The sequence below is a fragment of the Esox lucius genome, chromosome 5 (genome assembly GCF_011004845.1).
Source record: "Esox lucius isolate fEsoLuc1 chromosome 5, fEsoLuc1.pri, whole genome shotgun sequence".
Lineage (NCBI taxonomy): Eukaryota > Metazoa > Chordata > Actinopteri > Esociformes > Esocidae > Esox > Esox lucius.
In genome coordinates this window covers 15,877,117-15,901,934 of record NC_047573.1, presented here as the reverse complement: position 1 = coordinate 15,901,934, position 24,818 = coordinate 15,877,117, and the positions used below count along the sequence as shown (strand labels likewise).

Here is a 24,818-nt window from a genome sequence, read left to right as displayed (position 1 = left end):
AGGGGTGCAGGTTTTTGTTTTTGCTGTAGCGCAACAACACACCTGTTTCAAATGTAGCCCTACCACTTACACACTTGACTGACGTAATCAACCTATCATCAAGTCTTTCATTTGAATCAGGTGTGTGAGTGCTTGGGCAAAAACGTGCATTCCTTTGGGTCTCGAAGGGGGACCAGAATTGGGAAACACTGGTATAGATGACTGTGAATTCTCAAATCAAGAAAGCTGCCTCCCAAGAAACACTGAGGCCTGCAAATTGGGGACACGCCCCCGATGTTGGGGACCCCAGCTAGACTTTATTCTAGATAATAGATTACCATAGCATCTGCTCGCTCTCCCAGGTGCCCATCCCAGTGACCCCTGACCTGGACCCACTGACCATGCTGATGGACAACGCTGACATTGCGGCGTGGCAGAATGAGGGCCTACCGGCTGACAGGATGTCCACAGAGAACGCCACCATACTCACTTCCTGTCAGCGCTGGCCCCTCATGGTGGACCCCCAGCTGCAGGGTATCAAGTGGATCAAAAACAAATATGGAGAGGATCTACGTGTCATTCGTATCGGACAGAGAGGGTGAGTCAATCAATTAATCAAATGTATTTATAAAGCCCTTTTTACAACAGCAGTTGTCACAAAGTGCTTTACAGAGACACCCGGCCTTAAACCCCAAGGAGCAAACAACAGTAGTGTTGAATTTCAGTGGCTAGGAAAAACTCCCTAAGAGGTCGAATTTCAGGAAGAAACCTAGAGAGGACCCAGGCTCAGAGGGGGGACCAGTCCTCTTCTGGCTGTGCCGGGTGAGCTATTAAGAGTCCAATTGGAATAATAAATACATTTCTCCGGGCTAAATCCAGAGTCTATTTGATTTTAGACTAGGTCAGAAGTATGACCAGGTGGACAAGGACAGGGACAGCAACGGGCCCCCCAAACCAGGTAATCCGCAGGTGTGGACCAGGACCTCATCTCCTCCTAAAATTTTAAACTGGAGGAGACTGATAAAAGTTAGTAGTACATCCCTCATATCCCCCAGCACAATAATATAGCAGCGTAACACCTTGGAACTGAGACGGGGGTCGCACGGTGGAACCTGTCCCAGAAATAGTTTCTGGACACAGTATGTTAACAATCGTAATAGTGACCATAATTGTCTATTCTATTTGGCAGTGTTAACTTCACTCAGAATCACTTCCTGGTCTGATGAATTGCTGTAACAGTGTAAATTTGAATTGTTCCTCATTGAAATGTCCCCAACATTGCACTATGTTGGCAATAGTGCAGGATACAGTCCAACCAGCACAGTGCAGAAAGCCCATAAAATAAAATGTCTTTTACGGTTTAAAGGCACTTCTGGTGGCAGTAAGTTGTCCAATTCACTGGTCTGTTAACCTCTCCATATGTCCCAGTTATCTGGACTCCATCGAGAGAGCTCTGTCTGCTGGGGAAGTCGTTCTGATCGAGAATCTAGAGGAAACTGTTGACCCTGTTCTGGGCCCACTGCTGGGCAGAGAGACCATCAAGAAGGGCAGGTGGGTGACACCCACTGGGTCTTTGAGTTCAACAGTTTCACTAAATCCTATGCTTTAAAATAAACGTGTCATAGCCAGTTGGTCTTCTGAATCCTAACACGGTCATACCTACTTGAACTGTCAAGCTTTAAAGCGACAGCTGCATGGACACATTAAATTCGGATTCACCCTAACGCAGCGTGTCCTCAATGATCCAACTTACTTGTATTCCTCACCCCAGGTGTATAAAGATAGGGGACAAGGAGTGCGAGTACAACCCCAGCTTCAGACTAATCCTCCACACTAAGCTCGCCAGTCCCCACTACCAACCCGAGCTCCAGGCCCAGTGTACCCTGATGAACTTCACCGTGACCAGGGAGGGTCTGGAGGACCAGCTGCTGGCTGCGGTGGTCAGCATGGAGAGGCCCGACCTGGAAGAACTCAAGGTTTGGCGTGGTTACAGTTGAACCCTGGTCTATGAAGCGGTGCGGGAAATGTTCAGCACAAAATGGTCGCTGTGGATGACAAAGAGAGGCTGTTTATCGAGCCTAGAGAGATCATAGAAAGGAATTGTACATTTAACGCGTCCTTTATGTGTTGGACGCTTTGGTCTTTCCTTATTCAACTTACTGAATGAGAGTGTGTTACTATAAGTGGAGAATCAACAGTGGTGATGGGAACATATGGTGTGCCTCTAGATCTCCCTCAGGGGTTGTCAGGAACTCCAGACATTTACCAGTCAGACACTCCAAGTTTTCCTCAGCGTTTGATGTCTCTCCTCAGTTGTAACTAACGACAGACTCGTCAGCACTGACTAGAGTCAGCGACTTTTATCATCCTCTCATCATTATCTCCAGTCTTCTTTTTAACGCAACGTTTTAATCCAACAAAAGATCCCACAGTCTTTGAACATCACAAGCGGCGGCATTGGGGCCTCGCAGCGAGGAGCTCTTTATTTCCAAAAACAATCGCCACGCGCTTTGATTAGTGAGACGTTTAGTGGAAGGGCGATAATTATTGGGTCCTTGGTCCATCATTTCCCGATGTATGTACATGTCAGTTAACTAGCCTCATCAGCTGCGTTGATATGATGAATTATTCCACTTTTAGCGACTAATGTCACTAAACTAGCCTGTAGATTAAGAAATACATATAAAATGTTGCACTATTCCCTATGTAAGTAGCACAACGTTCTCACCCGAGTCGACAGGAAGCTATTTGGAACGGTCTGAAAATGTCTCCCTATTTTTTTTACCATTACGTTTGACCCTTAAACTCTGTCGTTTAAGGCAGTGAACTGTCCAGGGAATCGTTTGGGAAGCTGGCTTGCCTTCTAGTGTTGAAGGTAATTAGTGTGGAGAGTTGTGATACCCTGCAGGGAGCGAGAATAGCCAAGTTGATAGTATGTAAATGCAGATAATTATGGAAGAATGGTCTTGATCAAAGCCTGGCACATAATGATGCCACATGCTCACTGACTCGACGACGACCAGGAATGGGTTTGTGTCCATGGCTGTTTGAAATGGGTAGCCTGGGGCAATTACGCAAGACCATCCCTATCCTCCACTCTCTCCTGTGTGTGTGTGTGTGTGTGTGTACGGCTGTGCATGTGTACTTGTGTCTCTCGGTTTTACTCTGTCTCACACGCTCCCCTCCTACTGCCCCGCTTTAAACCAAGCCAGAAACCCGAATAAGAAAGCCAAACTTTCTCCTTAACTTCGTCAGTCAACCTTTGGGTTTTGAAGGGCATTGGGCCGTCTGGTAGATTTTAAAACTCAGTTAACAATACGTGACCGTTCCATTTAGACCCTGATGGTTCGTATTCCGGACGCCTTTCTTGTGTTTTAACTTTGTGACGTGTCTTTAAACAGACCTGAAGACTTCCATTATCTGGGTACAGATCAGTGTTTTCTATTACCGAAAAACACACAAGCACACATGCAGAGTTCTTATGTTGCATGTGGGTCCCCTCTGCAAAATGCTACTGAGAAGTGAAATGTGATTTAATTAAGCTTGTTTAATTAGCATTTCATTGAAATGGGAGGAGAGGAGCGAAAGGAGCAGAGTGGTAAAAAGAGAGAAGAAAAGGAGGTGAAGTGGAACCTTTATCATTTTAATTAATGTTAAAAGTTGAGAGGGATAAACGCGTGGCTAACTCCATTCACCTGCTATCAAAACAATTTCCCATAGAATTAGTTCATTTGGTGATACCCTGTTCTGTTTCCTCTCTGTTGATGGATAACAATCACTGGGTTGATAGGAGCCTGTAAATAGAACCTGTTTATCTACCTGTTAAGCGTCTCATCTCATTATCCCTCTAATGACTTTAGAGTTTAGCTACTGAGCACTATATGGCAGGCTTTCATTCATACAGCTGAGAAGTTACTGTACATCCTGTTGCTTCATGCCCTGCATTAGATGTTTTTAACAGCGATCGACGTCTTAAGCCAAGTGTTACGTATGATAATCCACGGGTCCTCATGTCTTTACTTAGCGAACTCCTCCAAAGCCAGTTAGCAGTTGTGAAAATGTGATGTAATATGTAGGGCTGAGAGAGTGGAAACAGAGGAAGAAAAAGACAGGAAATGAGGTCAAGGTTGGGAAGTCAGATGGCGAATGCATTGTTGTCTGTTGTAAATACTTATTTATAACATATTGGCATGGCATTATTTGGGTCTAAAGACAAAGTAATTTCAACACTTTTCTTGCTTAAGCCATATAGATCTCTTCTAATGTCTAGAATTTTACTGTAGCTTTGTGTTTGATAGTTTGACATAAAATCATATTTGGGTGAAATTGCCCTTATCTGGTGTTGTGTCTGTTACATTTAATGTTTTTTTTTAAAGCCAGACTCTTCCAAGTTTTACATTAAACGTCTTATTACATCCCTAACAAACTCCAGCCATCACCCATTTCCTCCAACCTGTTCAGTGCTGGGCCAGTATCCTATTCCCTTATGGGACACCTGGCCATGGCCGTTGTGGCGCAGCCCAGGCTTGAACCTGGTATTCAGTAAAGCAATGGCACTGCAATGCAGTGACTTAAACCTTTTTATTTATTTTAAACTACCATGGCAGTTATTTAGTTTAATCCAAAACAATTGTTACACAGTTCTACAGTATTTGTGCCAGCCCTTCACTTCGAATTTGCATCATACCAAAGAGCATTATTGCTTAATTAACTCATCCAAAATCCATTTAGATGTAAAATGTCAACTCTTTGTTTTCAGAAAGCAGTTCACAAGCAAACAGTTCTACTCGGAGCACCCACACTGGTGCAGTGTGCATGTGAATGAGTGTGTGCATGTGAATGAGTGTGTGCACGTGAATGAGTGTGTGCATGTGAATGAGTGTGTGCATGTACGTTCACGACTGTCTCGGTGCGTCTGACGCAGCTTGAGATCGAGTTGCCTTGTCTGTTCTGAAGATTTCAGTAATTGTTGGCCCGGAATGATAGATGTCTTTCCTCATTTTAATCCCTGTTAGGGTTTATGCTGACGGGTTACTGTTTGTTTTTCCCAGGCTGTGTAATTATGTGTTCAATACGCCAACTGAGAGCTAATCGTTAATAACTTTTAGATATTCGGGTGTTTTGATCTGTACAGCTTTGCCCTTATTGAGTGGGTGAAGAGGAGGGGGAGACATGACCGAAAAGGAGAAGGTCAGAGTTGTGAAGTGAACTCACATGGCAGTCCGCCTTCCTTCAACCCCTCCAATTATACAGAGTGTCAAATCGTAATTCATGATTTAAAGTGCATTCAACAAGCCTCAACACACTTCACAAAAGAAAAAAGAACATGCACATGTTTCTACAGTTATGTATCTGCAATTATACATGTAGAAATCAGTTGCAACTAAGAAAGAATCAGTGGGAGAGCAGGAAGACAGTGTGAGATCCAACAGGACTCATCAGTATCAATATGGTAAAATACCAGCATGTAAAACATCTATTTGGTAAAATACCAGCATGTTAAAACATCAATATGGTAAAACACCAGCATGGAACAATGTCAGAATGGTAAAACATCAGTAGGGTAATACAACAGCATGTTCAAACATCAATATGGTAAAACAACAATGTGGTTATACATAATTATGGTAAAACATCAGTATGGTAATACATCAGAATTGGTAAAACATCAGCATGTCAAATGTCAGTATGGTAAATCATCAATATTGTAAAACTCCAGCATGTTAAAACATCAATATGGTAAAATGTCAGTATGGCAAAACATCAGCATGGTTATTCAACAGTATGGTAAACATGAATATGGTATAACATCAGTATGGTAAAACAGCAGCATGTTAAAACATCAAAATGGTCAAATACCACCATGTTAAAACATCAATAAGGTAAAAAAAACAAGCATGTTAAAACATAAATATGGTAAAATTCCAGCATGTTAAAACATCAATATGGTAAAATTCCAGCATGTTAAAACATCAATATGGTAAAATGTCAGTCTGGCAAAACATCAGCATGGTTATTCATCAGTATGGTAAAACATCGATATGGTAAAACACCAGCATGTTAAAACATCAAATTTGTATAACGTCAGCATGCTAAAACATCAATATGGTAAAATATCAGCATGTTAAAACATCAATATGGTAAAATACCAGCATGTTACAACATCAATATGGTAAAAAAAAACAAGCATGTTAAAACATCAAAATGGTAAAACAAAAGCATGGTTAAACATCAGTATGGTAAAACACATGCATGTTAAATCATCAATATGGTAAAACACCAGCATGTTAAAACATCAGTATGGTAAAACACCAGCATGTTTAAACATCAATATCGTAAAACACCAGCATGTTAAAACATCAGTATGGTAAAACACCAGCATGTTTAAACATCAATATGGTAAAACACCAGCATGTTAAAACATCAATATGGTAAAACACCAGCATGTTAAAACATCAATATGGTAAAACACCAGTATGTTAAAACATCAGTATGGTAAAACACCAGCATGTTAAAACATCAGCATGGTAAAACACCAGCATGGTACAATGTCAGAATGGTAAAACATCTGTAGGGTAATAAAACAGCATGTTATAACATCAATGTGGTAAAACACCAGCATGTTAAAACATCAATATGGTAAAACACCAGCATGTTTAAACATCAGTATGGTAAAACATCAGTATGGTTAATCATCAGTATGGTAAAACACCACCATGGTACAATGTCAGAATGGTAAAACATGAGAATGCAAGAACATATTTCAAATGAAACAGTAGTTGGTAATAAAATTATATTTTTTGTAGAGATCAAAAAATAATTCTATAAATAGGAGTGGAAATCCAAATCAGGTCTTATTATTTCTGCGAAAACCCTTCTTTCACTAATTGCATGGAAGAAGCACCCACCCAGCAATAAAGAATCAAATACTACCCTTGGGTGTTGTTTATTCAGTTTGTCTGCATCCAAATGATGTGACGTTCAACCCAGTCTACACAGCTGTTACTGCCAATGCCAAATGGCTTTCATTTATCATATGAGTAAGTGCCATAAGTAATTAGGCCTTGGGACACTAGTGAGGTCTATAGCCGTCTTCTTCTCCTTTGTTACACTCCCTCTAGATGGAGATGTGATTGTACTTTTTGCTCTGTGGCTCTGGTCAGCCATAACACCGCTAATCAACATATTTCATGCTTCATACGGTATCCACGAAGACGCCCAGGTCTCCTCGGCGGGCTGACTATAAAATGGAAGACACGTTCTGGGTCACTGAAATGTATGCGCCTGAATAGACCTAGATTGGATGGTTTCCTTGTCAAATGCCGGACGCTGATTTGGAAGGCTTCTATGAATGACAGAAGTAATGCAATTTCAAAAAAATGTAAAGCAGTTCATTCTGTATGTCCTTTCTGGGCTTCGGTATGAAGGGTCCAATGTTTCCACTGAAAGGCCAGTGTTTGAGAAAGACTTGAATCTGCAAATAAATGAATAAACTTAGCGTTGTTTAATGCTCTGTAATATATACTAATCATAAGGCATTTCGTTAAGTACAAAAATCCTGAATTGATGAATTGTCATATGGAATGTAGGCATGTAATGAACCGAGGTGAGCAGACAACCGTTTAGCGTGTGAGATTGCTGCACTTTACTCAAATACAAAGCAATGCTGCGCGGCGAGTAACCAGTCAAACCTCTGCTTAGTCTCCAACCCAGACTGAATTGTCTGACAGTTGCTGTATATCCCTTTAGCGCTACCTGACTCCCTGGGCTAGCTTGTTTCAACTCCAGCATGGCCAGATGAGTGCCACTTACATTGTACATCAAGTGCAAAATCGTGCTCCTGGCATTGGTCAGATTTCTCCCTACTTTAACATTTGTGCTCACAAGACCAGAAATTAGCTCAGTTCCCTCAAAGGTTTCCAGACTGGAAAGTTTAGAAAGTCTCAGTGTCCGGTTCATCACCTCATATGGTGTGAGACAATGCCCCCCTTTAATTCAGACCAGAGGTCTCTGTGGGTTCAGGCATTCAGCTGTGCGTTTGTGGATGTCTTTTGTAGGCCTTTTTTCTGTGTACATTCTTCATGTCCGTCTGCCTTTCTGCCTGCCTGCCTGCATGTCTGTGTGTGTTTGTGGTTGGGTGGCTGATCCATCCAGGGTCTGTTCCTGTGTGTGTTCATTGTCAAAGCCTGTGCATCCTTCAGCATCCTCCACCGTCTCAGGGTTTAGGAGGTCGGTTGGCTGACGCCTCATGTCCTCAGCCCTCAGAGGAAGTCAATCTAATCCACCCCAGAGCCTCCTCCTTATCTGCCCTAGATAGCCCATGCAGAGACTATTGATTGCTTCTGCCTTTGAGGCGTCCTTCAGTAGGGCTGTGTTGAAATAAGCCCCATCATCGCCTTTATGTGTGTTCATCTACCACCAGCAGTAATTAGTGGCCCGAATCAAGGTTCAAATGCGTTTCTAATCAAACATGACCATCGACCAACCCTGGCCAACCCATCGGCCTGGGTGCTTCATTTATCTCAAGGAAGTTTTTCAGGTTTATCAAGGATATAGTGAAGTAGAATAAATTATAACTTTACTCCATGAGAGGGACAGTAGGATTTGGCTTCATGGCAAACGATAGAGGTCACCCCAAGGTCAGCCTATCCGGAACAGAGAGGATTAGTTTTAAAGGCTACCCACCTGCTTCTGTCCTTTAGAGTTTCATTCCTTTATGTCCTTCCCTGTCTCTTTGAAGTAGTTAATCCCACGTTTCTACCTGTTTACTTTTCATGTGTATCTTACTCCAATTATGTCTGGGTTTTTGTCAAACCTTTACTTGCATGTGTTGCTGTTTGTTTGTGTTGCTTTAGTCCAACCTGACGAAGCAGCAGAATGGTTTTAAGATCACCCTGAAGACCCTGGAGGACAACCTGCTGTCCCGTCTCTCCTCTGCCTCAGGGAACTTCCTGGGAGACACAGAGCTGGTGGAGAACCTGGAGATCACCAAACGCACAGCCGCTGAGATCGAGGAGAAGGTAAGCTTCTCTCTTTCATTCTCGGTTTCTTTTTTAGATCTGTCCGTCTCTGGTGTCTCTGCTCTACTTCTCTTTCTATCTTTTTAAATTCTACATTCCAATTCCAGCTCATAGAGACAATCCCAGAGTGGGCAGGGGTTGTTGTGTTTGGGCAAGGGGCATGGTATGTTGAGATTGTCAGAGTCCCCTGCTTACTGTTTACTGTATTTGCTTACTGTACGTGTTCATGATGGAATAATCCTGAATAGTGAAACTTAGGATGTGAGCAGTAGTAGAAAACCTCCCCATTATTGACCAAATTGGCTTGACTTTGCATATAGACTTTGGATATGTAGAAGTGGGTTCCTTCACAAAGCGCCCTAACTTTAGTTATACTAGTATGTTATTGTGTGTTCAATAAATAACTAGAAAAATATTGTTCAACTACTCTAATTGCATTTTGCCCAGGTTGTTGATTTGAAATGATCAGTTGTTTGTGGGCGTGCGTGTGTTTACGTGTCTGTGTGTGTGTGTGTGTGTGTGTGTGTATTGCAGGTGAAGGAAGCCAAGGTGACGGAGGCCAAAATCAATGAGGCACGGGAGCACTATCGGCCAGCAGCGACCCGGGCCTCCTTATTGTACTTTATAATGAATGACCTCAATAAGATCCACCCAATGTACCAGTTCTCTCTCAAGGTGCATTCACCTCACTATTGACCTGCCATGTTATTGCCTGGTGCGCATACACACATATACACACACACAGCCCCCCCCCCCCCCCTCGTTCTATACACACAGAGCCCCCTCCTCATTCTACACACACACACAGCCCACCCTCGTTCTATACACACAGAGCCCCCACCTCGTTCTACACACACACTCAGCCCCCCCCCCTCGTTCTATACACACACAGCCCCCTCCTCATTCTACACACACAGAGCCCCCTCCTCATTCTACACACACACACAGCCCCCCCCCCCCTCGTTCTATACACACAGAGCCCCCTCCTCGTTCTACACACACACACAGCCCACCCTCGTTCTATACACACACAGCCCCCTCCTTGTTCTACACACACACAGCCCCCCCCTCGTTCTATACACACACAGCACCCTCCTCGTTCTATACACACACACAGCCCCCTCCTCGTTCTATATACACACAGCCCCCTCATTCTATACACACACAGCCCCCTCTACACACACAGAGCCCCCACCTCGTTCTACATCACACACACACACACACAGCCCTCTGCTCGTTCTATACACACACTGCCCTCTTCCGATTCTATACACACACACAGTTCTGCGTTGTCTGTCTCTAGGGACCTTCTATATTGACCCAGCATGTTTCTCCTGTTTCAGAGTCCTCCAGTGAGACAGTTCTGTTCTCCTCCTCTTCCTCCATTAGTTTCCCATGCTTTATGCTTTCTACTCTGTCTTTATTGTGTTGGTGGCTCCCTAACGCTGTTATTCTCCGCGTTATGTGTCTGCTATTGAGGAGCACTGAGGAGTCGTGGAGTGAGATATGGTTTGCAATCACACGACCCTCTGCAGGCCACACAGGGCATACAGTAGAAGGTTTAATCAAATTAAATTGCTCTGTGTAGATAAAACGCTCAGGGCCGGGACACAGATTTGACCTATTGAATTAAATGAATTACATTTTCAGTAGATATTTTGCAGAGCACATTCTGTTGTACAGTTGCCAGCCAACTTGTACATTAGATAAGTTTTAGGAAATAAATCATTCAGGTTCTAGAAGTGTGTCAGCTTTAATTGTGTTTCTGTGTTCCTGGTGTTCAGCGTGGTGTTCTGGAATGTTTTAGTCGTAGTGTTTTTGTGTCCGAGGTGGTTCTGAATCTGTTTTGCATGTTGTGTCTGTTCTGTCTGTTGTGTTTGTGTGTCCAGGCGTTCAGTGTGGTGTTTCAGAATGCGGTGCTCAAGGCAAAGGAAGATGAAGTGTTGAAGAACAGAGTGTCTAACCTGATAGACAGTATCACTGTGCAAGTGTTTCAGTACACCACAAGAGGCCTGTTTGAGTGTGATAAACTCACATACATCGCACAGCTTGTCTTCCAGGTGAACAGAGTCAGATTACCAGGAAAAACTTTATTGTCCATCTTTGTTCAAATGTTATTACATTTAACTAATTTAGCAAATGCTCTTATCAAGAGCGACTTACTCTAGTGAGTGCATCTGTTTTTCTATAGGTTTTGGATCTGTTTGGTACTATTACATGCCTATTAAATATAAAATATTGAGAACTCATGTTAAATGCCCATTTACATTACTTTTTATTGCTATACACTTTAAAAGAAACAAAATAGGAATTCATGTGATGTAAACTGTATATGTTTTTTGTGAATCCAGATCCTGTTAATGAATAAGGAGATCAACCCCACTGAGTTAGATTTCCTCCTGAGGTATCCCGTCCAACCCGGAGTGACCTCTCCTGTTGACTTCCTGTCCAACCATTCCTGGGGTGGTATCAAGGTGAGACAAACTGAAAGTGAATATGTCAGACCTTCGGATTTGAGCTGGAAGACGCCGTTAAACACCTATTTAGTAACTGCTTATATCCCAAAAACCTAACCTGAATTTCCAGGGACGAAACGCTCAACTACATAGACGATAGACATATTTCTATACTTCAGAACAAACCATCCACCCACTGTGCTTGTCATTTAGGTGGAGTGTGACTTAACTCCCCAATTCCCCTGTAGTTATTTTAGCACTTAGTCGTTTTCCACTGTAGCTCAGTACAGCTGAGGAAGATAACAGGACGTAATGGGTCCAGTGAAGTCTGCTTTCACTACAATAGAGCATTACCGCTAAAACATGGATGAACTGCCAAAGGCAGGGCAGTCTTTTTTCAAAACTCTTCATTTGAGAAGTCATTGCCTCTTGAGGGTTTGCAGCTCTTACAACCTTGATGAGAAAGGAAGGGAGAGAAGGAAAAGGAGGGGGTGGGTTGAGAAGCAAACAAAATGAGCAACCAAGAAGGAAAAGGGGAGATCGAGAAACAGAGAGATGTTTCCAGAAAGGTGCACAGCTACTGTACGTCGTTCTCACTTAGGATTTACAATAGCATTGAGAGCAGACATCTAAATTGGTCATAACTCTGTGTGCTGCATGTACGTCAGAATGCATAGGTCCCCTTTCCAGTCAAATCCATTTAGGCACAAGCTAAACCCGAATGGCAGCGTACCTCAGGCTTTCATCCTCTTAATACTTGAACCCGGACCCGCTCAGTTATTAACTCAAGCCATCCTAAACTCCAAAACCTTCTTCTCGTCTCCTGCTAGCCCGCAGAGACCTCAGCCGGGGGACGGTTCGTTTAATTCAGTCCCTCTGGTTCTTATCGCGTCAGGGAACATAATCAGTTGGAGAGGCCTAAATGAGGATGAGATCCTGTGATAGTGCCGGGTGGCCCTGGTCCTCTTAGATTCTATTAGAGGGATGGGATGGGGGAGGCCACAGGGACTGTCCTCTCCTGATCCACTGACTGACTGAGCGGCTGCCAACCCCGATACTGGTAATTAACTAAGTAGAGGAGCTGGAGTGGAGTGGAGTTACTTCATCTCGGCTCATCAAGGGCCGTAGTTGGGATCTCTGGGGAAAAGAGTTGTCATGTATTTCGATAGGACCTTGATTTGATTTACTGGACTGAGAGGACAGGTGTGTGTGTGTGTGTGTGTGTGTGTCTCAGTAGCAGTGTGTTTTTGTGCGTATGTGCGGAACGTACTTCAATAGGACCTTGACTTGATTGACAGGGTTTGGGAGGCCACGCGTGTGTGTTCATGTGCCCGTGTGTGTGTTCATGTGCCCGTGTGTGTGTTCATGTGCACGTGTGTGGCTGTGTGACAGTCAGAGCACTCAGTGTGGCCACAGTTCTCCAGAGCCTGAGATCCAGAGCTGAGATAAGAAGGAATTCTGTCAGATGGAACACTACAATAAGAGCCAGGTTTATGCTACCGAAGCATATTTGCCCTCTTCTACCTCCTGTTACGGACAGTTTAATGTCTGCTCAGCACTATGGTTTGAATAAATACAATTCATGTTGGCATTGAAGAAGATAAGCACTTTGTCTTCTTATATGTGGATTTCCAACCCAAACTTTTCTCCTTGATGTCATTCCTGTTGGGTAAACAATAAGGCCAACTCATTGTTGGTTCACTCATTAAAATAAAGTTTGAAAGATCTTTTATTCATCCCTCCCTCGTTCCATCTCAGTCACTGTGTTCCATGGAAGAGTTCCGCAATCTGGACCGGGACATTGAGGGTTCTGCTAAGCGCTGGAAAAAGTTTGTGGATTCAGAGTGTCCAGAGAAGGAGAAGTTTCCTCAGGAGTGGAAGAATAAGAGCTCCCTACAGAGACTGTGTATGATGAGAGCCATAAGACCTGACCGCATGACTTACGCCGTGAGGTGAGAGGTCTAATACACCATGACCAGCTGACTTTTTTATGTTAGAATTGACAGACAATGTTAATGGATAGATATTATTATATCGGAGGATAGACATTATCATGTTATACTGTAGTCTAGACAGTGTAATATTAGAGGATGGACATTATCATGTTATAAGCTAGACAGTGTAGTATTAGAGAATAGACATTATCCTGTTATAGGCTAGAGTGTAATATTAAAGGATAGACATTATCCTGTTATAGGCTAGACAGTGTAATATTAGAGGATAGACATTATCCTGTTATAGGCTAGACAGTGTAATATTAGAGGCTAGACATTATCAGGTTATATGATAGTGTGGTGTCAGAGGATAGACATGATAATGTTATAGGCTAGACAGTGTAATATTAGAGGATAGACATGATAATGTTATAGGCTAGACAGTGTAATATTAGAGGATAGACATGATCATGTAATAGGCTAGACAGTGTAATATTAGAGGATCGACATTATCATATTATAGGCTAGACAGTGTAATATTAGAGGATAGACATTATCATGTTATAGGCTAGACAGTGTAATATTAGAGGATAGACATGATAATGTTATAGGCTAGACAGTGTAATATTAGAGGATAGACATTATCCTGTTATAGGCTAGACAGTGTAATATTAGAGGCTAGACATTATCAGGTTATATGATAGTGTGGTGTCAGAGGATAGACATGATAATGTTATAGGCTAGACAGTGTAATATTAGAGGATAGACATGATCATGTAATAGGCTAGACAGTGTAATATTAGAGGATCGACATTATCATATTATAGGCTAGACAGTGTAATATTAGAGGATAGACATTATCATGTTATAGGCTAGACAGTGTAATATTAGAGGATAGACATTATCATGTTATAGGCTAGACAGTGTAATATTAGAGGATAGACATTATCATGTTATAGGCTAGACAGTGTAATATTAGAGGATAGACAGTACAGTATAATACAGGGGTTCTGTTATTTCATTGTTGTGGATACATTTGGAATATTCCTGTCCACCAAACAAATATAATGTATAAAGCCAACAGTTAACCCAGCAAGCATTGACCACAACCTACTCACAGGTAACCCAAAGGTAATTGGTCAGATGCCCTTTAAGTTCTGGGTATAGAAGTGACAAGAGCTAAAACAAGGATCGGAACTGAAACAAAGAGGACCTTCTAGAAGTTACTGGCAGTGTATGGATTAAAGTGTCCCACCTCGTTCTGAATCAGAAGGTGCCAGGGACCTGCTCCATTGTAATCAGTCTAAATTACTGAAACTAATAACTGCTATCGTAAACGTAATTGTTTTTTATAACAGATCAATGCCAGCAAAAGTTTACAATGTAAGACTGAACTGAATGTTTACCAAAACTGCATAATGTCTCCCTACAGAGACTTTGTGGAGGAGAAGCTGGGGAGTCAGTATGTGATTGGCAGGTCTCTCGACTTGGCTGTGTCCTTTGAGGAGTCTGGTCCAGCCACGCCCATGTTCTTCATCCTCTCTCCAGGAGTCGACCCGCTGAAGGATGTGGAGAAACACGGTAACGGTGTCACCGATTGGTGGATAAGAGCATCTGCTAAATGATTAAATAAAATACACAAAATGCTTGTAAAATAAACAAAAATGCATGTATCTCTCATTTAGAGGATATCTGAAGTGTACATAGCCTTATCTAGAGACAATTACATTTTAACATTTTCATGATGGATTTTTCAATCTAATACAATTTGCAGTTAACAATTTCTAACTGCCTACCACGCCGTGTAATGACAGTAGATGACAGTGCAGTATAATCCCATCAGTTATTTCATTACGCATTATGGCGTTCATAATGGCTGGGTTAAGATAAAGGTCACAGGCAGATGAAACAGTAGCAATGTTGTCATATATTATATTACAGAAAGGAGAAGGTGAACAGTTTACTTTACAGGACTTCATACGGCAGCAATATTGGATCCCACCGAGATGTTGAGACGAGACAATGCTGAAATGGGAAGCTTTGATTTGTGCCAGCTTGGAATGGAGATATAACAGCTTGAATCTTCAACAGTGTTGGATGCAGTATATTCCAATACTAGAATATTTGGTCTCTGCCTTATGAGATTCTAATGCGACTGAAAGGCTTTTATTGAGCAATGTGTGCGGAATGATTGGGCTCCTGTGGCTTGATTGTAGATAACGTTTAATTTTTTTTCCCATGCACCTTGGAAACACAGTTAACTGGTTTGATGTTTGATTGAATAGTTTCCAGGTCTTTGTTAGGTTTTCGGCTGTAGTCTGTACAGTCGCTATTTGAGAAATCTCCCAATGAGGCTTCCCGGAGGGGTGTGGACATTGATTAAACAAATCTGTGTGTGTGGGTGGGTGGGTGGGTGGGTGGCTGTGTGTGTGTGTGTGGGTGGGTGGCTGTGTGTGTGTGTGTGGGTGGCTGTGTGTGTGTGTGTGGGTGGGTGGCTGTGTGTGTGTGTGTGGGTGGGTGGCTGTGTGTGTGTGTGTGGGTGGGTGGCTGTGTGTGTGTGTGTGTGTGTGGGTGGGTGGGTGGGTGGGTGGCTGTGTGTGTGTGTGTGTGGGTGGCTGTGCGTGCATGTGTGCCCTCTTTCACACACGTTTGTGGCCAATTATCCAAGCCCAACCTGTGTGTGTGATTATTCACATCAAAGCTAAAGCTGTTAACCAACCAGTCAAAGATGTCTGGTGTGAAGTGTGGGGAGAGAGGACCAAAGGCTACACCAATCACACCGTGGATCTGAACATTTTACAAACAGACAATTTTGTTTTCGGTACCTTTTAGATGCCAACCTTTTTCTAGCATACGTTGAATCTATAACGCAGTTAATGTAGCACAGAGTGAAACACTATGAATGAATGAAGTAGACTATAAAGTACAGTACTATGAATGTGTTAGGTAGACTATAAACCACTATAAATGTATAAAGTACACTATAATATACAGTACAATGAATGAATGAAGTGGACTATAAAGCACTGTGACTGTATGAAGTAGACTATAAATCACAATGAATGTGTGAAGTAGACTACCAATCACTATGACTGTATGAAGTAGACCATAAAGCACTACGACTGTATGAAATGACCTGTAAAGCACTATGAATGTATGAAGTAGACCATAAAGCACTACGACTGTATGAAATGACCTGTAAAGCACTATGAATGTGTGAAGTAGACCATAAAGCACTACGACTGTATGAAATGACCTGTAAAGCACTATGAATGTATGAAATGCTGAATACTTTTATCCAAACATTTTCAGTAGTTATATTTTGCTTAAATTTACCAAACATTTAGCAAAAGCATTGTCAAGTTAATCCTGACTGTGCGCTGTTCCTTCCAGGCAGGAAGCTGGGCTATACCTTCGACAGTGGTAACTTCCACAATGTGTCTCTTGGCCAGGGACAGGAGGTTGTGGCTGAACGGGCTCTGGACCTGGCTGCCAAGGAGGGACACTGGGTTATACTGCAGGTACACAGATGCACGCACAGAACTGCAAGCAAGGACACTCCATAATCCTCGTATAGTCTTGTCACTTCCAAAAAGAAAAGCCCTGTGTTACTAAAGATCCCATTATGTTTATTTACCCCGCTCCCAAATGTCACAGCGCTTACACATGCTCACAGATACATGCTCATACACACACACACACAAACACACACACACACACGGTCACATACGCATGCACTTAGCTGCCTGCACAAACCAGCCGTTGCTACGACAACACTGAGCCAATATACAGCTGGGATTCCATAACAGGGCCATGTCGTGAAATGTCATTTTACTTTGTGTATTGCAAAACAACAAATTCTCTCCAGTGTTTAAGGTCACATTGTTTTTCCTTATAATCTGTCGTACTTTGGACATGGTGATTACTGTTGGCTTTCCTTTGTGGTTAAACTGCACATGGAATTGTCTCATTTCCTGGAGGTTTCTGGCTTTGCACAATATGTTACATCTAATGAGTAAGGCCCGTTTGCGTTTGCATGAAAAAAGCTCCATTGTTGAATCCTAATAGGTCGTTTTGACTGTTATGAATACCAGCATAGTGCACAGAGGCCACTGGGGTGGGTTGGGCGGGTCATCCTCCCAGTCTTCTCAGACAGAAGCTGCGTTTCTTTTTCTAGTCCTTTCACTTTCTCTCCCTCTGTCTCTCTGTACCAGCCACGCAAACTGCCAGCCTCACAGAGAAAAGCAGCCATTTAATTAGCTTTGCATAAGAATCTCGATTGCTACAACTTTAAAAAAAAAAGCCTTGTCCCCCTGACAACCAACCAACCTCACCGCCTACTCTGTCCGTCCCTGTCTGTCAGACTCTCTGTCTTTCTCTGCCTGTCTGTCTTGGTCAGTCTGTCTGCCTGTCTGTCTTGGTCAGACTGTCTGTCTTTCTCTGCCTGTCTGTCTTGGTCAGTCTGTCTGCCTGTGTCTCTTGACAACCTTGATGGAAATAGGAAGAAAATATGGAGGATTTGTCTGTCTTCTGACATGTCATCTTCTGCTACTGTCTTCTCAATCTTTTCAAACCTGGTACTGTTCTACCAATGTCTCCCCGTCCATTCCAGTCTCCAATCCAGCCCTTGACCCATCCAAATGTGCCTCCACAACAACAAAAACACACACACTGTCTCACTTGCTCTCTCCCTTGCTTCTCTCGCTTCTCCCATTGCTCCCATCCCAGAATCAGATCAGAATCTGGCAGAAGAGCTGGGTCCATGGCAGGTTCCCCTTCACTGCAGGTCAATTACACTGGCCCTCTTTTCTCCATTTCTCTTTTTCTGATGAGGGCATTATGGTTTATACTGCTGCATGCTGGCTTCTGTCTCCACTCCTCCCAGTCCAGTCAGAGACACGCTGAGAGATAGAAACCCACCTAAAGAGAGAGAGAAAGCAATCAATTGGGCAGATTGGAGCTGAAGAGCCCATATCCCCTCGACCTAGGAATATATTGGAGCTGAATAGGCAATATCCCCCAGATCTAGGAATATGTCGGCGCTGAAGAGCCCATATCGCCAACTGTGGGATTCTATCAAGTGGCCCTAAAGTGCCCGGGTCCTCCAGACACTTAGTCCAAAAGACACAGTCCCAGCCTAGCAGAGAGATGGAAACTAAACAAGCTGAGATGGTTTAGGCAACGTTCCTGAGCTCTCAGGTTTTTTCTCTCCCTTACCTTTGTGAAGAGCAGAATAGCTTAGGCACTTGGGTAGTGTAGACAACTCTTTCTTCTCGCGTGTTTTCGACAAGATAATTTAATAAATAATACAGGCATCATGTTAATATTTCAATTGCCATATACAGCATTATTATTATTACAAATCCTAATTTTCGGTAATGTCGTGTTAGTATTTCACTGTTATCTGTGACGCGTTTCTGTTCCGTGTAGGTTTCTCCCGTGCATTGGCCTCCCTCATAAGCCGTATTCAGTGGGGATGGTTGTGTACTCTCGGTGTCTGCTGCTTTGACTGTTATGTAGACATTCAGAAGCCCTCTGTGGAGGACTTTGATGGCTAAGTGTGAGCAGGCTGTGGTGTGTGTTGCCACGGGCCATGTTCACTATTGAAGTTATGTCAAAACGAAGGCAAAGTGGAACGTGGTGACAGTGACAACAGTGTTATTAGAACCAGAGGATATAAGCTTTCTCCTCTCCCCCTTTTCTAGTACTCTCCCCATCGCTCTGTTTCTCTCGGCCTCTCTCTCTGTTTTTGTCTTTGTTTCTCTTGCTGTGTCTCTCTGTCTTAGCCTGAGGATGGATGGTTTCATTAATGTGACAGGCTCAGAGGGAGGCCTCAGTCTGTGTGTCTGTTTAGGCTCTTGATTACACACTTGGTAGTTAGAAGCCAACAGGAGAGCTTGTACATCAAGGCAATAAAAAGTACTTCCATTTAGATTTTTAATTTGTCTCGTTCAACATGCTTCAAGCTTATAGGCTCCTAACTTGGATCTATCTCTGTGTTCTGCCTCTCAGCCGCCGCTTATTTTTTTCCCGTCTCAGTAAACACACCAGGTAACCTCTCTAACTCTTGGATTTTCTTCCCCCTTTTGTCATCTAACGTTTGCGGTGATGCTGCTCTAGTGGAGCTCCTGACGTTTGGAAAGAGGGTTAACTTGAACAATCGGAGGGATGATTAAATTTGGAGTGCTGTAGGAGATGAGGAGAAGGCAAAGCGGCTTATGAATTAATGACTGCAGTTATTAGTGGTGTAATTAGATTTGGGGAGCAGGCTGGTTGGCAGGGCTTTGGGCTGTGATGTGAGGGGCTTGGCTAACTTCTCATCATCAAGGGGACTTCCTCTCTCCCAGGGTTAGGACACAAGGGATAGATAATTGAGCTCAGCCAAGTTGTTAGTCTTATCGCAGTGTTGTCCCATACCGGGCCCGTTTACATTCGGAGGGGAATCGAAGCAAGGTACGCTGGAGAAAATGCACAACCGGCGTTGAAACGTGCCTTGTATGTAAATGTGTCCCCGTTTGCCTCCCGCATTCATCTATGTTACTGTAACATCTGTCCCTGTAGAACATTCACCTGGTGGCCAAGTGGTTGGGTTCACTGGAGAAGAGACTGGAGTACCATGGGGAGGGCAGTCACCCCAACTTCAGGGTCTTCATCAGCGCAGAGCCTTCAGGGACCCCGGAGGGCCACATCATACCACAGGGCATATTGGAGAACTCCATCAAGATCACCAACGAACCGCCCACCGGCATAAACGCCAACCTGCACAAAGCCCTGGACAACTTCAACCAGGTAGCGCTACAGACATGCGCACGCCAATCCCGATTGACACACAGCGCCCCAAACACTGTGTGTCCTGCCCACAGCCCTGCGAGTGTATGCGTGATGCGGTGAACCCAGTGGCTGGCCATTTAAACTCATCAAGGACAACCCAATAAAGTATTCACGAACAAAATCCCAACGTACACGTAGCAGGGTAGGAAGTAGACTTAGGAAAGCACAGCTCTTAGTACCTTTTTGTCAGGACAGCAGCTGAAGGATGGATGATCATTCCTCAGGCAGCTGAAACATTTCAGATAGTATCAGGAGCAGGGGAAGCATTGATGGTCTCCGAGGGAGCCGGTCACTCCTTGTCAGAGACAGTCAGGTCCGCAGCAACCAACACGGCTGTCTCCTCACATTCTCTGTCCTTGGGCTTTAGAAATGGTTATGGATTGTAGCCACTCCTCTGGTATAACACCCAGTACCACCCACTTGGGCGCTGCTACTCTTTAGATGCCACAAAAGGGCTGGAAGCTCACCTCACAATTATCTTGGTCAGAACAGCTTATCCCACTTCATTTCCCGCTTCTGCAATCCATTGCATTCCTCTCTCCTCTTTTCCCCCTCAAGCTGTTGTCATGGCAATCCAAATAAACATGGCGCAAATATATGTTTACTTTTAATCACAATCCTGCTAATCTGAGAGTCAGGACCACAGGATGTAGGGATTAAGGCCTGAATCGTCTATTTAGAATCTGCCTCATGGCTGTGTCTTTATGTGAATGCATGCATGCATTTGAGGAAGTTGCCATTCCACCTCTACCTTATCAGTGCACTTCCATCCACAATATTGCTGCTATTAGCCCTCAATGTAGCTTCTTATCTGGACGTTATCAATGCATCTCCGTTTAAAGCACATAACCTCCTGTGTTTCTGCCTCCATACCAATATTGCAATGCTTAGGGTCCGTTCTGCATTCCTTTTTTAAGTGCTGATGCCTATCTCTCTGATAAGTGCATGTTGGTTTACTATCTAGCACACAAACATATACACACACACACACACACAAACACACACACACACACACACACACACACAGGCTGTCAGGGAGGCCTGAGAGCAGAGAGGGAGAATATTCCAGTCGTGTAAAGGATGAAAGCCAATCAATGGTTTGCCTCAATAATGGCCTGGCCAGCCCTGCCAAACCACAGTCCAATCAATCCCTCTGTAACCCTCGGTAAGCCAGTGAGTTGAAGGCATGTCTTCCTCCTTCTTGACCTTTTCAACTGGCAGATACACGTATCTTTGTTCATTCTCCTCCCCTGGCACTGTTTGCGTGTTTGTGTGTGCGTGCGTGCGTGTGTGTTTGTGCCAGCGAGGGGACATGTTGAAGAAAAAGACCTCCGGAATGAAATAGAGAAGATTTACTGTACAGTGGTACAGTTTTTCTCGATTGCGTACAAGCATCGGTCAATACTGAAACCACAATAACAAAACTCTTCACACACTGTGCATTACCAACATGCATCATTGTAAAACAGTTAATCTCACCCCCAAAACTCACTAAAACCACCAAAACACTTCAAAACAAGCGTGTTCAACCAAAACACTGGCAACAATCCTCACTCAGAAACACACACTGTCACTCATAACACACTGACCTATAAAACAGTATTACATAAATGACAAGCTTTTATCCTGTAGGTTTTTCTAAAACAAAATTCACATAAAGCAGTATTTGATCATAGAATAAGAAAAACACCTCACTTTTACTCTATTGACTGTACTAATGAATATGGAACAAGAATGAATAAGAAATGCAGCAATTTGAAGGAATATCCTTTATTCTTTCTATATCTTTGCAAATAGTAAATTATACTTTTGAAAAATAAACAAAAAACTAATTTCCCCAAATTCCAGGGCAGCAATAATAATAAACCAACATCAACAAGTATAGTATAATCACTAGCCTCTGTGTATTGTAGGGGCCAATGAGTGGTTTGTGTAACAGCAAATCATCATTGGACAGTGCTGCACACACTGTGATGTTAGCTCCTCTCTGCCCTGGGATATCCACAGTGACTCTTTAACCAATCACATTTCTTCCCTGGATTTTTGCCAGGTTGGATCCAGCTTCATCCACAAAGATGAATTTATGTACAGTTTGACTGGCTTCCATCTCCATTACTCTCTAAAAAAAACAGTAAATCCATGGTTTTACAGTACTTTACATTATGCATAGATGTGTATATACCCTGTTTAGTTATTGGACAGATATCTTACCTGGATATATTGATACCAGAGTTCTTTCACACTTGCCGTTTCTCTCAAAAGTTATAGTGTACCACACTTCAGTTGAAACTGCAATCAACTGTGTTTGGATTGCCTACATATTCTAACATTATTTACATTTTCTAACAAATATCAAACAATTTCTTTATATTTCAGTCTGGTTGCTGCAGACATGCACAACAGTTGCAAACATTCTGTTTTGAATGTGTTTTTAACAGTTTTCAGAACAGTGTGTAAGCAATTGAGAAGAAATGTGCTGTGAATATATTGTTTTGGGGGTGGTGGAGTATGAATGTTGTGGCCACTGCTTCACTCATCTTATATCCTTAGTCGCCTTTTTTGAGGTAGTTTGGGACTCATAGGGGAAATAAGCACTCGCGGAGATCCTTATGTTTCGTTCAAATAATGCAAGCTTTAATTACGTCAAAAGATAAATTCTCTGTGGTTGACTTTCAACAGAAACTTAAACGTGTACTAAATATGGAATATCACACATCCGCTACGGTCACTAAACTGTTTCTCTGTCCACCTCTCTTACGCAAACAAAGAACAGCCCAAGCTGTCATCCAGCTGCTCATTATACCTGTGAAGGTGACCTAATTAGGAGGTGGAGTGGAGGTTGCCGTCATCCAGTAATTGATTAAAGTTATTTCTCCAGATACGAAGTCCAACATTTTTATTTAACAATTTAGAAATGAAATAGACAAATAATACAAATAATCTTGTTTTTACAATGAAATGAATAAACACCAATATACTTATTATGGCTCCAACAATGAATGAGAAAAGAGTTCATGGATTTTGGGGAATGTGTTCATTGAATGCATTTGGTTTGAAGGCGATGAGAAATGATTCACAGTTTGTAACTTCTGTGTTGTTTGATGCTTGTAAGCAATCGAGAAAAACTGTAACAAAGACCTGGAAGACATGTTGTTAGAGATTTGGTCAAATTTCCCGGTTGATCATGTAAGTCCGGCTCGATATTTCTTTGGTGGTGGCGTGATAGTGAAAGTGCATCCTCTCATTGTGTGAACTGGGAGGCTATGCTATGAACAGAGGGGCACCGTGCACAATATTAACTCCCTTTCAGTGTGTGTGTGTGTGTGTGTGTGTGTGTGTGAGACGTGCTTCCGTGTGCCGGTCCAAGTGTGTGTGGGGCTGTAAGGGGGGTGCGAGACGGCCTTTACCACTGCAGTGCTCAGCCTGACACATGCAGGGATGTTCAAGAGAACTGTTTCCACTGGGGTTATTGGCACACCACGACTTTTTTAATTGTCCTTCCCCAGAGGCCTCATGCATTCTACACAATAGTTTTCATTCCCCTTATTCGGTATAATGAGCAGACGGGACACTATGGAGGCAGAGACTGACAAGAGAATAGCTTCCTGCCTTTTATTGCCATCTATTGTGTGTCTTTGTCCTTGTAGAGCGCTGGGCGCCACTGGGACCTCTACAGATCACAGGCAATCTGCCACGGTGTCTTACTTCCAACACAACGCTTTTGTTTTAGGCATCTCGCTCCAAATTATAATGCACTCTAGCGAGGGAGACAGCGAAAGCAGGTGAACTTGTCTGACATTCATGAAAATGAGCTGTGTTTTCGTTTTTCTGCACTTCTCATTTGAGGATACGTTGGAGATGTGCGCCAAGGAGAACGAGTTTAAGAGCATCCTGTTTGCACTGTGCTACTTCCATGCGGTGGTGGCTGAGAGGAGGAAGTTTGGAGCTCAGGGCTGGAACAGATCTTACCCCTTCAACACGGGTGACCTCACCATCTCCATCAACGTGCTCTACAACTACCTGGAGGCCAACTCGAAGGTAACCAGGACACGCACGCGTTATACATTACAGGACGCACCAAAGCCAACCATGGTCTCTGGCAATAGTGCCATTTTCCCCGCGATTCTGTCTCGACCTGTCTGTGACCCAGGTGCCCTATGATGACCTGCGCTACCTTTTTGGAGAGATCATGTACGGAGGTCATATCACTGATGACTGGGACAGAAGACTCTGTAGGACTTACCTGGAGGAGTACATCAGGCCTGAGATGATGGAGGGAGAGCTGTGCCTGGCCCCTGGCTTCCCTCTGCCTGGGAATATGGACTACAACGCGTACCATCAGGTCAGTTAAGATCTACATCTACCATTTGCTTAGAAACTGAGCTCTAAATAGAACGCCCCTCCCCCCCCCCGAGTGGGATCATGGACTACAACTGCCATCATGTTACCTAAGGATTGTATACTACCTCACATTGAAGTACAGTACATGTTTTGAGCAAATGACGTCAATTATTAAATAACAACCTTGAGAATGTATAGGTGGGGAGGGAGTATAATTTATCAGTTGCTTTACTGTACACGTGGCCTGTATACTTGGT

The 24,818-nt window shown here is 43.2% G+C and overlaps 1 protein-coding gene across 1 annotated transcript in view; it reads left to right on the top strand.

Annotated features, from left to right (window-relative positions):
• dnah9 (dynein, axonemal, heavy chain 9) overlaps nt 1-24,818 on the top strand; it is a 103,905-nt gene that overhangs the window by 60,963 nt on the left and 18,124 nt on the right. Inside the window, exons 59-71 of the mRNA XM_010891866.4 lie at nt 342-577; nt 1,408-1,530; nt 1,751-1,955; nt 8,835-8,999; nt 9,534-9,674; nt 10,889-11,059; nt 11,351-11,473; nt 13,214-13,407; nt 14,822-14,970; nt 16,783-16,910; nt 19,951-20,178; nt 24,067-24,258; nt 24,371-24,562. Of these exons, the coding sequence (XP_010890168.2) occupies nt 342-577; nt 1,408-1,530; nt 1,751-1,955; nt 8,835-8,999; nt 9,534-9,674; nt 10,889-11,059; nt 11,351-11,473; nt 13,214-13,407; nt 14,822-14,970; nt 16,783-16,910; nt 19,951-20,178; nt 24,067-24,258; nt 24,371-24,562 (2,247 nt within the window). The remainder of the gene's footprint in view (nt 1-341; nt 578-1,407; nt 1,531-1,750; nt 1,956-8,834; nt 9,000-9,533; nt 9,675-10,888; nt 11,060-11,350; nt 11,474-13,213; nt 13,408-14,821; nt 14,971-16,782; nt 16,911-19,950; nt 20,179-24,066; nt 24,259-24,370; nt 24,563-24,818) is intronic.